The sequence below is a fragment of the Dreissena polymorpha genome, chromosome 13 (assembly GCF_020536995.1).
Source record: "Dreissena polymorpha isolate Duluth1 chromosome 13, UMN_Dpol_1.0, whole genome shotgun sequence".
NCBI lineage: Eukaryota > Metazoa > Mollusca > Bivalvia > Myida > Dreissenidae > Dreissena > Dreissena polymorpha.
Genome location: NC_068367.1, coordinates 5,502,185 through 5,521,038, shown reverse-complemented (window position 1 = coordinate 5,521,038; position 18,854 = coordinate 5,502,185). Strand labels below are relative to the sequence as shown.

Here is an 18,854-nt window from a genome sequence, read left to right as displayed (position 1 = left end):
AAACCCATGGCCTCCCTGTTGCATGGCAGACATCATATCAATTACACCACAGTGGAGATCAAACCCATGGCCTCCCTGTTGCATGGCAGACATCATATCAACTATGCCACAGTGGAGATCAAACCCATGGCCTCCCTGTTGCATGGCAGACATTATATCAACTACGCCACAGTAGAGATCAAACCCATGGCCTCCCTGTTGCATGGCAGACATCATATCAACTACGCCACAGTGGAGATCAAACCCATGACCTCCCTGTTGCATTGCATACATCATATCAACTACGCCACAGTGGAGATCAAACCCATGGCCCCCCTGTTGCATGGCAGACATCATATAAACTACGCCACAGTGGAGATCAAACCCATGACCTCCCTGTTGCATGGCAGACATCATATCAACTACGCCACAGTGGAGATAAAACCCATGACCTCCCTATTGCATGGCAGACATCATATCAACTACACCACAGTAGAGATCAAACCCATGGCCCCCATGTTGCATGGCAGACATCATATCAACTACACCACAGTGGAGATCAAACCCATGGCCCCCCTGTTGCATGGCAGACATCATATCAACTACACCACAGTAGAGATCAAACCCATGGCCTCCCTGTTGCATGGCAGACATCATATCAACTACACCACAGTGTAGATCAAACCCATGACCTCCCTGTTGCAAGGCAGACATCATATCAACTACACCACAGTAGAGGTCAAACCCATGGCCTCCCTGTTGCATGGCAGACATCATATCAACTACGCCACAGTGGAGATCAAACCCATGACCTCCCTATTGCAAGGCAGACATCATATCAACTATGCCACAGTAGAGATCAAACCCATGACCTCCCTATTGCAAGGCAGACACCATATCAACTACGCCACAGTGGAGATCAAACCCATGACCTCCCTGTTGCATTGCAGACATCATCAACTATGCCACAGTGGAGATCAAACCCATGGTCCCCCTGTTGCATTGCAGACATCATATCAACTATGCCACAGTAGAGATCAAACCCATGACCTCCCCGTTGCATTGCAGACATCATATCAACTACGCCACAATGGAGATCAAACCCATGACCTCCCTGTTGCATTGCAGACATCAAATCAACTACGCCACAGTGGAGATCAAACCCATGGCCTCCCTGTTGCATGGCAGACATCATATCAACTACACCACAGTGGAGATCAAACCCATGGCCTCCCTGTTGCATGGCAGACATCATATCAACTACGCCACAGTGGAGATCAAACCCATGGCCTCCCTGTTGCATGGCAGACATCATATCAACTACGCCACAGTGGAGATCAAACCCATGACCTCCCTGTTGCATGGCAGACATCATATCAACTACGCCACAGTGGAGATCAAACCCATGACCTCCCTATTGCATGGCAGACATCATATCAACTACACCACAGTAGAGATCAAACCCATGGCCCCCCTGTTGCATGGCAGACATCATATCAACTACACCACAGTGGAGATCAAACCCATGGCCCCCCTGTTGCATGGCAGACATCATATCAACTACACCACAGTAGAGATCAAACCCATGGCCTCCCTGTTGCATGGCAGACATCATATCAACTACACCACAGTGGAGATCAAACCCATGACCTCCCTATTGCAAGGCAGACATCATATCAACTACGCCACAGTGGAGATCAAACCCATGACCTCCCTATTGCAAGGCAGACATCATATCAACTACGCCACAGTGGAGATCAAACCCATGGCCTCCCTGTTGCATGGCAGACATCATATCAACTACGCCACAATGGAGATCAAACCCATGACCTCCCTGTTGCATTGCAGACATCATATCAACTACGCCACAGTGGAGATCAAACCCATGGCCTCCCTGTTGCATGGCAGACATCATATCAACTACGCCACAGTGGAGATCAAACCCATGACCTCCCTGTTGCATTGCATACATCATATCAACTACGCCACAGTGGAGATATAACCCATGGCCTCCCTGTTGCATGGCAGACATCATATCAACTACGCCACAGTGGAGATCAAACCCATGGCCTCCCTGTTGCATGGCAGACGTCATATCAACTATGCCACAGTGGAGATCAAACCCATGGCTTCCCTGTTGCATGGCATACATCATATCAACTACGCACAGAGACATTCTGATATCAGTTGCCTTCATTGAAAATCCTGTTTATGCTTTTTGTATAGCTTTCTGATCCAGGTTTGACGTTTAATAACCTTTATCAAAAGCCAAAACAAGGTTGGAGAAAAAGCCTTAAACGAATACAATTATACGCTTTGATTGGCCAAGTTGAAAATTTTAGTGATGCAGCATAACATTGTGCAACCATACCAGCTAAATTTTGAGCATGGATGTTTCAAATCGGTCTTGCATTCTGCAAATACCAACATGCATAAGAATATACAAGTGCACAGAAAATGTGATAGGTACCATGCATTGCTTATACAACTGTATAAGAATGAGAAAATGTGTACATAAACATGCAATGCACTACACTGCAACTCTTTAATATTGCGGTTCATAGGATCCACGGATCAAGTATATATATATATATATATATTCGAATCGCCATATATAATTTCTCAGGTCATTCATGCGTTCATATGCATGCATTAGCATTGTTTGGCAATCTCAAAACATGTTATTTACCTACCTTACTGCATAATGTGTTATATCCATATGTTATACAAAACGTCTTAGTCAATCTAAGTATTTTCAAATGCCTTAACACAATATCCGATTTCTAAACGCAATCTAAGATCATCAGCATCATCAATAGGCTGTTTCAATGTACCTTTCAACAAGAAAAGATCATTCAGTGATAGAAGCTTCAGCACTGTAGGTCCAAAACTATGGAACAACCTACCTTTGAGTTTAAGACAATGTACTTCAATAGACACTTTCAAAAAACGACTTAAGACATACTTGTTCAGTGACTTTTTTGCAAATTTTTAAGGTAAAACGTGGTGTACCTGTGTTTGTTTTTAATTTGTGTTTAGATTTTTTTAATTTTATATTGTACAACGCCATTGAATATGTTTTATACGTAGAAATAGGCGTTCAATCAAATGCTCAAGTTTAAAGTTTTTTATTATTATTGTAATCCAAAAAGGATTGAGAGGTTTAAGCATTAAAGTTAAATAAACAAAGGCTAGCCACAAATGTTAATTTCTAATGTATTTCCTGTAAATTCTTTGTACTGATCAAAAGCAGACTAAAATTACACTTAATTTCCAACATCACTTCATTACTTTGATTGAAAATATTGAGGCAGATTTTTAAAAACAAGATTGCCTGAAAGACCCAAAGATGCTCACCTGAGAAACAAAGGAACTGACAAGTCATGTCCTCTGTGCGGCCCAAGATATCATTAAAACAAATTTTCTGGCCAAGGATCTTGAAGATTGAGCTATAAATGTGACATTTAGAGGGTTAACAATGTTTTACTATAGCCATATATAAGGAAAAATACCGCACCCTGGTGGCCATGTTTTTCAACCAACTGAAACCATTTTTAAACTTGTAGATATCATTGGGACACATCTTCTGACCAAGTTTTATGAAACTCAGACAAGAAATGTGGCCTCTAGAGTGTTAACAAGGTATTATTAAAGCCATATAGGGAAAATGCCCCACCCCCTAGTGGCCTAGTTTTTCAACCAATCGGAACCATTTTCAAACTCGTCCAAGATATCAATACCACAAATCATCAAACCAAGTTTCATAAAGATAGAAAATAAATGTGGCCTATAAAGTGTTAACAAGATTTTACTTTAGCCATATCAGGAAAAATGAACCCCCACAGAAGCCATGTTTTTCAACCATCTGGAGCAATTTTCAAACCCATCCAAGATATTAATAAGACAAATGTTCTACCAAGTTTCATGAAGGTCTGACTATAAATGTGGGCTCTAGACTGTTAACAAGGTTTTACTCTAGCCATGTAAGAAAGAATGCCCTGCCCCCTGGCAGCCATGTTTTTCAACCGACTGGAACCATTTTCGAACATGTCCAAGATATCATTGGGGCAAATCTTCTTACCAAGTTTCATGAAAATCAGACAAGAAATGTGGCCTTTAGTGTGCTTACAAGGCAAATGTTGACACTGCATGACGGACAAAAAGCGATCACAAAAGCTCACTCTGAGCACATTGCCAACTTAAGATATACGGATATACTGGACATCCGGATATAATGGAATATGGTATAATGGCGTTGCTTTGTACATAAAAACTTTTTGTGCAGTGGATGAACAACGTACATATGAAAAACACTCATGAAAAAAACAATTTAACCTTTGTTCTAAATTCTTAACATTTAAATTTTTAACATTTATTTTTAAAATCAAAACATCTGTCAAATATCTTTTTAACCCTTTCCCACTCAGACAATGGCTGTATGCAACCAGCAGTCTGTTCAGGTTTATGCTGTTTGCTGCTCTTCACTAACCAAAAGAGTAGAAAATTAAGCCTTCAGTACTTGAATCTATTAAGAAAGGTCTTTAACTTTGATATTCTAAGGAACTAGAAATGCGTCAAAATGCATATCTATAAGCTCTAAGGGTAAAAAGATATTACATAATTGTTGGAACTAATCAGGGGAGAGAAGTAAACTTTATTAAGAAACTTTATCTCAGCAGTTTCTCCCCATGATAGACCCAACTTGTCAGGGGAGAGAATTTAAAATTCTCTAAGAAACAACTTCCCTTAGAAAAAAAGGACCATGCTAAATAAACATTATTTGGGAATTAAATTAAAAATAATAGCTTATTGATTATGGCCAACACAGTTGTAAGCACTCATGCATGTTTCCAAACATACACATAAAGACATTATAATGTGACAGTAGGTGAGCAACAAAACATGTGCAGGGAAAAGCTGACATATATCTTTCCCTTCGCTCACCTTTCTCGTTGAGTGTATTCGATCTTGGTCTACTATTATTCACTCTAGTCCTAATGTCTGAAAAAAAAGAATTTCTGATTTGGTAAAGGGCACATTCCTGAAAATTAAAAATTAAAGATTTCCTGATTCCTTAAAGGCTGCAGTGCTTTCCACAGGATTTTTGTCAGGCGCCCCGGGGCTGATAGGGGTGGTTCGGCGTTAATTTTTTTTTAATTTAACGTGTCAATTCACGTTCTGTGGTGCGTTATAACTCAAAGAAAAACAGCGTCAAAAGACGTCATTTGGTGCGCTATGACTGTTCAAGAAAATCCCCCAGTCATTTAAAAATATGTATAATTTTTTATATTGTTTAATTGCTTTAAAACTTTCCCACACAGATAGTAAAATCCCGACTCGAACGATTCCCCAATACATCCGTTTCAACCCGACTCTATTACTATATACTTACTACTTGTCAAGTTTCAATTTTTTACCCGATAATCCCGTTTTTTCTGTTTTTATAAATCACTTTATGGTAAATATTTACGATAAAAGCTCTCAACTATTTCTTTAACACAAACCTTGCCATTTTTCTATAGTATCAAATACATTTAAAGTGACTATTTATAGATTTGATGAAATATTGCCTCTGAACATGCGTCAATCCCCTGACGTGTTGTGTGCTTGTTAAAACGCTCAATACACGCACGCTTGACGCGACGTTGTGCATGCTTCATAATTTTCGTGCCTTTTTTAATTGAGAAAAAGATTGGACACAAAATAAATTTGCCCTGCTAATTTGAAGCAAGAATATTTTAACGATGCAGTAACATTTACATTCGGAAGTGTGTTTCGGATTAAAAACGCGTTAACATCAACTTACGGGAATGGGTTTCGGATTTCAAATTTAATTATTCCCATTTGAGATTTCAACAAATATTAACAGTTGCGTTATGAATTCAACGATCATTTGTTTAAACACAGCACGAGTCGAATAAATGTTTTGACGGAATTATGCATGAAATTCACGTTGTCCAAGTCCATAAGGTTTACCGCCGGTTGCCATCATCAGTACTTCTAAGTATCGATTATCGGACAAAACATTTAGTGGACATTAGATTTGAACGTTTAATTGGTACCAGCGAATTGGTTCCATGACGTAACGTCGATTTATGACGTAACGTTATAGACAGGACGTCGTTACTAACGACGTGACTTCGTTACTTAGAGATGAACTATTTTTCGATACAAGGATTGTACATATATTTACATCGATAATAAATTTTCATACCAAAAGCGGGTATTTTGGCGTTTATATTGTTCCCACCATCGGGGAAATAGTAATATACAGAAATTCCCATTATCAGGGAAACTTCTCAGTTAATAGTAAACACGGAAATTCCCATTATCGGGGAAACTTGTTAACATTTAGAAGTGTGCGTAATTAATTCAAGGAAAATTTGTTATAGCGCATTACGTGTCGAATAAATGTCAGAAAAACGAGGTGAATCAGTTCTAGCAATGGACATGATGAAATATACATGTACTGGAATTAAATTGTTATCGCATAATTGTAATAACAATTTGCACAACTTACTCGCTATAAGTAATTAATTGTTTACCACATGCAATAAATTTATCTTATTAATTATGAGTCATAGGCAGAGGGGGTGATCACGTGATTATCAAGACGGCGACGTCTATGCCGCGGCCGGTATTTTTCCGCGTTTTTATATCCTTTAATAACTTGTATTATTTTTTAAATTCTGCCCACTTTCCAGCCATATTAGCAAGAAAGTTACTGGCATTTATTTCATAGTAATATTCGCTCTATATCTCGACTTTACTGTGAAATTTCTTAGCTGGATGACCCAAAAAAAAAAAAAATGGTCGATAGTTAACCCCGCCCTCATAAGCATTCCCATAACAGATTGGACGATGAACATCACAGTTTAAAGTCTGGAAAGTTAACTGATACATCCTTGTCAGCATTTAAATGACTGTGTAATGTGGCTAGAATAATCGATACGCACGTCTTATCAGTGGATTATCCATTACCCCATGTGGTGTTTAGGGCGATTACTTGTGAAAGTAGGTACCAAGTGCTCTTTTAAAACAGGGAATATTGTTACACTGATAGAGAAACCTTGATTTGTTTTACAATCTCCACTTTCTTTTACTGAAAAATACACTGATCGGAAAATTTCAAGCACCCAGGGGACTCTGATTTTAAAATTCAAGCGCCCCGGCGAGGGATCGTTAAATAGCCTGTGGAAAGCCCTGCCTTAAAGGCTGGTATTCCTCATTCAAACATGAACAGAAATAATTATTGACTCTAAAAATTACATACCACCTACGATAGATTAAGTATAATTAGTAGGATGGCCTGTTAATTAACATAATGGAAACCCGATGGCTCGAACTCCCTTGGCTTGAATTTCCGGTAGGCTTGAACTCTCACAGAAGCACAGATTTTTTATTTCTATATATTTATATAAATTTCTGTCAGATGGCTCAAATTGGTGAGGGTCAAATTATCAGATGGCTCGAACTATTTGTACAGTTCTGATCACAATTTTAAAACTTTCTTTTGTTTGCTTGGGTCGAACTTGCTTCTGTCGCATACAGTTGTTAATCAATTAGGAACACTTGATTAAAGCCACGCCATAATTGCAAACAAGTCATCAAGTAAATTGTTAATTGATTTAAGTAAAAGATGACATTCTGTATCAAATCTTGTGTTTTTTGTAGATGCATAATATTATTATGGCTGGAATGGCTGCATCATAACATTTAAAGTGTCAACTTCATTGAATAGAAAAGTTTCTGTCTATAGGACACTTTATTGACATAACACATATTGACATCATGTCATTCTTAAACAAGAAACCGTCGGAGACGGGTGATGCTCCCCAAAGTTTTTTTTGTCACAATATTGCACAATATATTCAGATAAAAGGAAACGTCTTGAGGGGCATAACTTTGGACAAAATAATACGATGGATGGTTTCGCAACTTAAAAATTTCAAAGGGCCATAACTCTCTAAATAAATCATCTAACCAGAACCCACAAATAACATGCGCATCTCCTCAAGGTAGTTAAGCTTCCCATAAAGCTTCATTGAATTCCAGTCAGTAGTTGGGGAGAAATAGCCCGGACAAGAATTGCACTATATGTACAGTTTATAGAAAATTTCAATAGGCCATAACTCTGTGAAAAATCATTCGACCATAACCGGCTGATAATATGCACATCTCCTCAAGGTAGTTAAGCTTCCCATAAAGTTTCATTGAATTCCCGTTATAAGTTGCTGAGAAAAAGCTATGACAAGAATTGCACTATATGTACAATGGAAAATTTCAAAGGGCCATAACTCTGTGAAAAATCATCGGACAAGATCTGGCTGATAATATGCACATTTCCTCTTGGTAAGGAAGCTTCCCATAAAGTTTCATTGAATTCCAGTCATTACTTGCTAAGAAATAGCCCGGACAAAAATTGCACTATATGTACAGTTATTGGAAATTTCAAAGGGCCATAACTTTGTGAAAAATCATCCGACCAGAACCTGCTGATAATAAGCACATCTCCTTAAGATAGTGAAGCTTCCCATAAAGTTTCATTGAATTCGAGTCAAAAGTTGCTGAGAAATAGCCCGGACAAGAAATGCACTATATGTACAGTTAATGGAAAATTTCAAAGGGCCATAACTCTGTGAAAAATCATCCGACCAGAAACCGCTGATAATATGCACATCTCCTCTTGGTAGTGAAGCTTACCATAAAGTTTTATTGAATTCCGGTCATTTGTTGCTGAGAAATAGCCCGGACAAGAATTGCACTATATGTACAGTTAATGGAAAATTTCAAAGGGCCATAACTCTGTGAAAAATCATCCGACCAGAAACCGCTGATAATATGCACATCTCCTCTTGGTAGTGAAGCTTCCCATAAAGTTTTATTGAATTCCGGTCATTAGTTGCTGAGAAATAGCCCGGACAAAAATTGTGCACGGACAGACGGACACACAGAAACACAGACACACACACGGACAGACAAAGCGGCCACTATATGCTCCCCTCCCAATTTTTTTTTGGGGAGCATAAAAAGCAAATAAATAAATACATTTAGTGCTGTTTAATATTTCAGGGATGTGTATAGACAGTGTAGTGCTTATTCATGTTTTGTTTCTTAGTGCTGTTTCTTACACGTGCTGTAAAATTAATGTGCTACATGAAAACACAATTATATATTATATGTTAAAAACATGATACGCGTTTGATTGTTTGTGTAACTATTTTAAAATATTGATTAATTAAAGTATAAATATTATCTGTTAAGTTCTTGTTAATTCAATAGCAGAAAGTAGTACGGGTTTTAGGCAGTATGAAATACTCTTCAACTGGAGATTAACATCTATTGCAGATTTCGTGTCAGTAAACATAAGTATATAACAACAAGGGCTGTTTGTAAAACATGCATGCCCCCCATATGGGCTCTCCGTTGTAGTGACAGCCATTTTATGATTATGTTTTTTGTCACTGTGACCTTAACCTTTGACCTAGTGACCTAAAAATCAATAGGGGTCATCTGCCAGTCATGATCAATGTACCTATGAAGTTTCATGATCCTAACCATAAGCGTTCTTGAGTTATCATCCGGAAACCATTTTACTATTTCGGGTCACCGTGACCTTGACCTTTGACCTAGTGACCTGAAAATCAATAGGGGTCATCTGCGAGTCATGATCAATCTACCTATCAAGTTTCATGATCCTAGGAATAAGCGTTCTTCAGTTATCATCCGGAAACCATTTTACTATTTTGGGTCACTGTGACCTTGACCTTTGACCTAGTGACCTGAAAATCAATAGGGGTCATCTGCTAGTCATGATCAATCTACCTATCAAGTTTCATGATCCTAGGCCTAAGCGTTCTTGAGTTATCATCCGTAAACCATTTTACTTTTTTGGGTCACTGTGACTTTGATCTTTGACCTAGTGACCTGAAAATTGATAGGGGTCATCTGCCAGTCATGATCAATGTACCTATGAAGTTTCATGATCCTAGCCATAAGCGTTCTTGAGTTATCATCCGGAAACCATTTTACTATTTCGGGTCACCGTGACCTTGACCTTTGACCTAGTGACCTCAAAATCTATAGGGGTCATCTGCGAGTCATGATCAATGTACCTATGAAGTTTCTTGATTCTAGGCCCAAGCGTTCTTGAGTTATCATCCGGAAACCACCTGGTGGACGGACCAAAAGACCGACAGACCGACCGACCGACATGTGCAAAGCAATATACCCCCTCTTCTTCGAAGGGGGGCATAAATATAATCAATCCGTTGGCTCAAATTCCGGATGGCTCAAACTTTTGTTGTCAGTCTGCGAATCCGAGCCATCTAGCCTAATATCTTTTGGGATATAAGGTTACCTGGTTATGGGGCTGATTTGAAGGCATTTGACAGGATAATTAATATTATCTGTTTAGTTCTTGTTAATTCTATAGCAGGAAGTAGTACGGATTTTAGGCAGTATGAAATACTCTTCAACTGGAGATTTAAATCTATTGCAGATTCCTGTCAGTAAACATAAGTATATAACAAATATAATCAATCCGTTGGCTCAAATTCTGGATGGCTCGAACTTTTGTTGACGGTCTCGAGCCAACGAGTTTCAACTGTATGTTTAGCTGCTAAAAAGAGCATTTGCTTTGACTCTTTCTACCATGTTTAAAGGGATCTTTTCACGGTTTGGTAAATTGACAAAATTGAAAAAAAGTTGTTACAGATTCGCAAAATTTCGGTTTAGTTATGATATGTGTGAGGAAAACATATTACTGAACATTTGCCATGGTCTAATATAGCCATTATAATTTGCATCTTTTGACGATTTAAAAACCTAAAAATTATAAAGCGTTGCAACGCAAAACAATTGAATAATTTGGAGAGTTCTGTTGTTGTCGTTTGAATTTGGGAAACTAAGAAGATTCCTTATATAACGTATAAAATACGCTTCTTATGTATGCTTGGCAGGATAGCTCAGTTGGCTAATGCGTTTTTACTTCAGGATTCTGGGGGTCACTGGTTCAAGCCCTGCTGCGGGCTACTTTTTTTTCCTTTTTTTAAATTTTATTTTTGATTTTTTACTGGAGCTTTTAAAATTTAATGTTTACATTTATCAATATAAAGCATTTAATGACAAACTTCAAAACATGCCAAAATCTGTGAAAAGGCCCCTTTAAGACAAAATAACTATTTTCTTGGAACAACCCAGATATGTTTAAAAAAACAACAATGTACATCAAAGGTTTTTAATTTCAAAGATAATTGCAAGATTGACAAATGCATATTCATAATATATATATATATAATATATTTTTATTTTTATTTGTCTTCATCTTTAAAATAACTTTTCCTGTCAGCATTAACCATGCATGGCCAAATATGAGGGTTAGAACACCTGAACACATTTAAACTTACTTTGCTATGGTAACTATATTAGAACTGAGCAATTTTATAACCAAAACTTTTTGTTTAACCCTTTACCACTTAGATTCTTATTTTCTCTCATTTGTAGTCCCTTAGAAAGTTAAATTTATTAAATACCTTTTTTACTGGATTCAACTTTTTAAGGCTTCAACTCCAAACCTTAGATAATGATGAGCAGCAAACAGCATAAAACCTGAACCGACTGTGAGTTACTCTGATTTTATGCTGTTTGCACATAGCCATTTTCACTTTGCTTCGAAGTGGCAAATGGTTAAACATACATTACCTAATCTATGTACTAATAACAGAGTCAAAAGAGCCAAGGGAATAAACTGCAAACTTATGAATGGGTAACACAGACAAAGTTGTCTCCCCTATACAACCCACATTCTGCAAAACATGAGTATAAAAGGAACTCGTGGACAGATTGTTGACAACATTTTTTCCAGCTTTTTTCACAGATTAAATTTCTTAAAGAGCAGTCATCAATAGAAAGACATCAGTGAATTAAAACTGATATTTAACTGTTTCAAACAGTGAAAACTAAAAGTGTGAAATGACATTGCTTTCATAATTATGTTATGAGGTCATTATTTCAGCAAAAAATACAAAAATAATCATTTGTCAACATAAAATAAAAATAAAATTTGTTGAATTTTGTGGAATATCTATTTTAATTCACAAGTGACATAGAAAATAATATTTCACAAGTGGCGCAGCAAATATTGAAAACAACGTCCTTTCACAGTATAAAAGTGAAAATTATTGATAACTTTTATTCCTCTGTTAACATTTATAAATTTAAAACATTTCATGGCAACCTTCAAAAAAAGGCCAAAATCCATGAACAAATCCCTTTAAAGTGCTTTTAAGAAATCTATAAAAGGCTGTTTAATATTAGGAGATTACAAGTAGTTCTAACCTAAGCAAATAAAAAAGAAGACACCCAGCTTGGCTGTGTCTTTCCACAGAACACTAATTAGCTGTCTAGAATCTGAATTCCCTACACAGTTATTGGCAAAAAAGGAACATTTTCAAATACTTTGCAAGAAAACTGCATCTTAACCATGACATTCCTTTCAAGATTACATTTTAAAATTATTACATCCACTCTTGCATCTTAACCATGACATTCCTTTCAAGATTACATTTTAAAATTATTACATTCACTCTTCAGACTAATGCGTGTTCCATGTTTACCAAATGGCAGCGGTTCCAGGCCATTGAGATCAAGTGGGTGCCACATTTCTTGCCATAGTTTACACACCAATTCACAGAAATACATCCAACTGACAGACATAGGCTATACTCCATGATAACCTACATCTATTGTAAGATTTCCTGTGAATGCCGGGACTTACAATATTGCCAACTAGGGTTATATGCAGGGAACAAAATGGAACCACATGTAAACAAATCATCCTCAAAGCATGTTTTATTATTCATCACTTTGATGACAACAGACGTCATATTAAACTATCGGTGATAGTTTCACAATGACTTTTTCCTAAGCTTTAATAAGTGATTTTGTTTCCATTTTTTCAGTGATAATCACTGAAAGAATGGAAACAAAATCACTTATAAAAGCTTAGGAAAAAGTCATTGTGAAAGTATGTTCAAGTGCAACTGTTAGGAATATGGTGACTTATAGTTAATAAATAATTTAGCTATGCTCCGTGAAAAGAGAGTTAAATGCATGTCTATAAAGTGTGGTCCCAGATTAGCCTATGCAGTTCGCACAGGCTAATCAGGGATGACACTTTACGCCTATACTGGATTTTTGTTAAGAAGAGACTTCCTTTAGACAATAAATACCTTAAAAGCTGAAAGTGTTGTCCCTGATTAGCCTGTGCCGACTGAAGAGGCTAATCTGGGACGACACTTTCTGCACAAGCATTTAACACCCTTTTCTCAGAGCGCGGCTCACGGATGGATTCAATATGTATCAACTTCTTCATCAAGTATCCGAATTTGCAGTAAATGTCAGCCTATTGACAGATATGTTTATGCAGAAGATAAAACCAACCTGTACAAATTGTTTACTCGTCTACCTTACCAGGAACTGAGACAGACACATTGCTTCTGTTCAAAACTGCTAATAGAGACGTCAGTCAGGTTTTACATGCACATTCATTATATTTAAAGCAACCAGAAAATTAAACTTTCCTACAGTGGAAACCCTCTAAACCGGATCCTCTTCATACGGAACCCTCCATAAACCGGACAAATTGTCCAAGCCCATATTTTCCCTATAAAACCATGTGTAAAATATCTCCTCAAAACCAAAATCAAAAATTTAAACCTTTTTTACTAGATTCAAGTTTTTAAGAGTTCATTTCCAACCCTTAGACACTGATGAGCAGCAAACAGCATAAAACCTGAACAGACTGGGAGTTACACGCATGCTGCTCTGGTTTTATTCTGGTTGCAAAAGCCATTTTCACTTTGCATCAAAGTGAGAAAGAGTTAAACAAACAGCACAGACCTGTTACAGAATTCACCACGTTCTGGAGAAAATGTGCCTACTCCATGTGCATGAAGTGTCCTCCATGATTAGATAATGCCAATCAAGGACAACACTTTTTGCAATAATGTGTGCTCCATGTCATACAAACAGCACCAGTTACAGGCTATTGAGATAGAGTGGGTGCCACCTTTTTTGCCATAGTTTATTCAATGAAATCCATCAAACTGACATACTAAGGCTATACTCCACTGTCAAGGCTATACTCCACTGTCATCTATTGTTAAAGATTTCCTGTAAAGTTTGGGACTAGCTACATTGCCAACTAGTGTTATATGCAGGATAAAAAATGGAACCAAGGATGAAAACAACATCATCAAAACATGTTTATTTTGTTTTTTACTTTGATGACCACATACATCATAATTATCAAGGATAGAATGAAAATATTTACACCTTAAACAAAATTATTGTGAAAGTATTTCAATGTTCCAAGTAGAGCTGCAACAATTCGATCCGATTCAACGAAAATCGATTCGAAATGCTTCGATTCGATTACCATACCAAACCTACCAAATTCGATTCGATTCTTTAACATATTTTCATATATATACATAGATACGTAAAGCATGCTGTATTCTGACTATTGATAAGGGAAGGTGAAGGTTTTATCATTACCTGTAATTACGAAGCGCGCGATTGGCTGCTTATGACTTTAGTCATCCAATCAATAAGAGCTTTACGGTCTACTTTCGGAAAAAGCGTTAAAATGGCTGAACAAGTTGTTGCCGACAAATTGAAATTATCAGATGCACCTAAGAAGCTAAAATCAAAAGTGTGGCAGTATTTTGGGTTTCGGGATGGTAGCCCTACCGATAAAGCAAAGTGTAAACTGTGCTTCACGGATGTGGCGTACGCTAAGTCCGGCTCAACCACTAATCTAATGCAACATGTCAAACGCGAACATAACGTTGATTTAGCAAGACTAAGGGGTCGCACAAGTGCAACAACTGAAGTCGCGAGCCAGAAAAGTAGTTCTATTTCTGTTGGAATTTTGTTAAGTTTATTAGAGAATGTGATTTGTCCTACAGGTAACAGGTGATGCTGTCATGGCACAATGGTAGACATGCTTATAGCGGTTTTGGGTAAAATTATAATAGTGATAGTACTACCATTCAACTGATTCCAGATACGTTCTTATGATTATTTATTTATTTTTTATATTATTGTGTAATCAACACAATCTTCTAGTCAGAAGTTTTTATATTATAATTCCTAATTTGCTATTCTTTTTTATGTGTTTTATTGAAATCACATTTGAACAGAAATGTTAATTTTGAGGCATAAGAGTGAATATATGATAAAACTAGGTTTGAAGATGAATTGAATCGAAAAAATCGGTATCAGAGTGTCTGAAATCGAAATCGAATCGAATCGAGCTGTTGGTGAATCGTTGCAGCTCTAGTTCCAAGTGTTTGTAATTTTTAACAAAAAACACCTCTTATATCACACCATTCTTAATTTTGAGCAGTTTGTACATGATATCAGCATCAAAAGCTAGCCTGTTTATTGCAAACCATGAGTTTTTTCTTGGGTCTAAGTATATTCTTTATTCCTAAGACATTTAATGGTTTGGTGCAAATGGGCCCGAAATCGCAAATAATTGTTAATAAAGTGATAAATACACAATGATAACCCTAAAAGGTATTTCTTAATTTACCTTTTTAAAAAAGGAAGACCAATTAACAAATAGCAAACATTTACATTAATTAAAATCAAGAAATTCTTCAGAAATTGACTGTGGTTCTGTACAGATTCCAATTTGTGCACAGTGTGTGTTTCTTCTAACAAACACATCTGTCAATATGCTGACATTTACCACAAATTGAGGAACATAATGAATGAGTTGTTTTAGATTGCATCTAGCAGTATGCTCCACATCTTGTTTATTCATCTGCGTTACAAGGAACTGAGAGAGACAAGTTAGTTCTGTAAGAGACTGCTAATAGAGAAGTTAACAAGTGATTGCCAGGCAATATGGTCCCCTACCAGTAAAACTCCACGATTGTCAGTAAAAAAAATTCGGCGTATATGTATACGCCAGCTTTTCACCTTACCTGACCTTTGTAACTGTCCAATAAAATTAAAATAAAATTTTCCGCGGCTAGGTCAGAATGAATACACTTCATTTATCCCATTTGAGCATACGACCAGAACATTGGAAACATGTCCGCGTCTTTGTAACACTGTTTTACTGCGTGTTCAGCATGAAACAACTTTATCTCTAATGAAAAGGCTTAATAGATAGAACAGTTTTACACTCAATCTCAACATCAATACAGTTTGTGCGTGCACCTTTTATTTTCAGAGGATTGCCAGCGCAAGAACGTTTGTACTTAAAGGCTTTGTTCTCATATTTAGTACTAACTTCCATATTCCTGTTAACATGTAAAAGTATAAAGAGCAGTGGAAGCGAGGCCTTACTTTAATGCATTGCATTTCAACACGCGAGGTATCAGGGTCAATTCGCAGTTAGTGTGTGTGAATGTCAGTGTTTATATACAGGTCATCTCTGCGTCTTCACGACTACCTTATGTGCTGACGGGAGTTCGCAGCCAGTAAAATAATCGTTACATAATAAAGACGCCATAGCATGAACTAGGTGAACTGGAATTTTCTTTAGACCAGAAAGATGTTTAATGAAGATATCCAGCGATATAATTATGGTATGTCAATAATAGATTCTTAATGTGTTTTCAACAATACCATGATAAATATTATTTTTAATTAATTTAACAAGAATTATTCCACCATATTGACTAATGTATTAAGCTATAGCACGATTATTCTCGATACTGTTAATAATCGAATCAAATAGCAATGCCCGACAAACCACTAAAACAGGTTTGTTCGAAGAACACGCATATAAATATTTAAAATATGTTCGAAAACTTCGCATGTGGCCGGTTGACTCATATGTTTTAATTTGACTTCCATTCTTCTTTTGGTTTTCTGTTTTGTATCTATAGGTTTATGACCAGCAATATGTAATAATGTAAAATAAGCCGTAAAAACTCTGCGTAACATCCCATACTGCGTGTGATGCAGCTAAGAACTGCACAGAAAAAGACATTCGCTATCCTTGATCTCATTCATTGAACTCTTTACCTTTCATAAACTCCAACCACAATCAGCGTCGTACATCTTTTTAAAAGATATTTTTTGTTATATTTTTTGCCATAGCAACCATAATGTTTTACGTATGAACAAAATAAAAAATGACATGCATAATCTCCATTTTGCCATCTATCCATGTTTAAAGTTTCATGAAAAAATATGAAGAACTTTAAAAGTTATCGCAGGATCCAGAAAAGTGTGACTGACTGACAGACAGACTGACAGACAGACTGACAGACAGACGGGTTGCAAACTGTTAGTCCCCTCCGGTTTCACTGGTAGGGGACAATAAGGTATTACAAGAACTTTAAAAGAAACCTCAACATTGAAATGTACTAAGTTACTCAACTGTTTCGGTTTGATCTTGGTTTAAAGTTTTAAAAGCTTAAAACAACCTGAAAATTGAACTTGTCTAGGTTACTGAACTGTGTCCTTATTTTTTCAGAATTCTACAGGGTCCGGGAAATTGAAAGTGGTTGCTTACTTAATAGTCTTAATTTTATTCCAGTTTATAGTGACTGTTTCAGTGGAAAAGTATGCATTTCCTTGATCCCATTACCAACACCAACAAATATTGAACAAAAGGAATTTTGTACTGGTAACATTATGAGTGCAAATATGGAAATGTGTGACAGAGTGTGCTGACTTCCTGCCTTCAGTCACTGCTTGATTATTTCCAATAAGATTATTCTCGCAACATTCACTTCATTTACACTCAATTGAACATTCTAAGAAGGACTTATCCAGAAAGGAAAGCACTACTTTCGGGATAATTAGTTTCTTGATCGGCTTATAACTTTATTCTATGAAAAGACATGGGAACAAAATTCTACAAATACATAGGCATTTGAAGAACAGTGAAAACTGTGGTTCAGAGGTAGAAGAGATGTTTTTTTAACTGTTCACCAAGGGAAAACTGTCTCCCACACCATGTCACATAGTCGGTCGAACACAATAACGTAAACAGGTCCATTTCAGTACTCCTTAGCAATCTTCATGTATCTTATGCACTATGTGACAAGCAAATGACCACAGAATTGACTGTTCCACAAATGTCCATGATTTAAGAACTGTTTAACACCTATTATACATAGTGATTATTAGATCACTATGGTATTCACATAAATAGTATTGCACAAGCTTGATTTTGTGATGTTTAATACACGATCATGCAAGGCAGGTGAAATAATACTCAACAGAATAAACTCGTGCAGTTCAACGCAACAGGACACAAAAATAACATAGATCTATTGCAGTACATTTTATGACGTCAATTCAGTTGGGGTTTTCAAGCCAAAGAATAGGGAAAATAACTTCTTAGAGTGACATAGTAATTAAGTATGAATATTGTTATGCAAATAGTCTGGATTATTGTGAATACTGCTGAGCATTGGTAACAAAAACACCTGCTTAGGAGACAGTAATCAGTTCAAAACATTGACAGGTCAACATTTCGCAAAAAATCTCAATAAGCCAATATTGGAAACATACTGACACTTCCTGAAAACATACTGACACTTCCTGGAAACATACTGACACTTCCTGGAAACATACTGACACTTCCAATGAAACAGCAAACACTGACCCTTTTTAGTGAAGTTGGAACCAGACATCATACTTGAAATGGATATGTTCCGTGAAATATTCAGGTTTACAGCACAAAATGATTCAATTACCGTAGGTTTCCACGTATAGCGCGCATTGTTTTACCTCCAAAATTCAAATTAAAATGCTGGTGCGCGCTATACATTGATACAACTCTATCCTGGCTGCTAAATTGGTAAAAATATGTTGTGTAATCGAAAATAATCAAAATG

General features: G+C 36.8%; 1 protein-coding gene across 1 annotated transcript in view; it reads right to left on the bottom strand.

Annotated features, from left to right (window-relative positions):
* LOC127855424 (potassium voltage-gated channel subfamily H member 2-like) overlaps window positions 1–18,854 on the bottom strand; it is a 132,198-nt gene that overhangs the window by 101,416 nt on the left and 11,928 nt on the right. Inside the window, exon 3 of the mRNA XM_052390968.1 lies at window positions 4,924–4,980. Within this exon, the coding sequence (XP_052246928.1) occupies window positions 4,924–4,980 (57 nt within the window). The remainder of the gene's footprint in view (window positions 1–4,923; window positions 4,981–18,854) is intronic.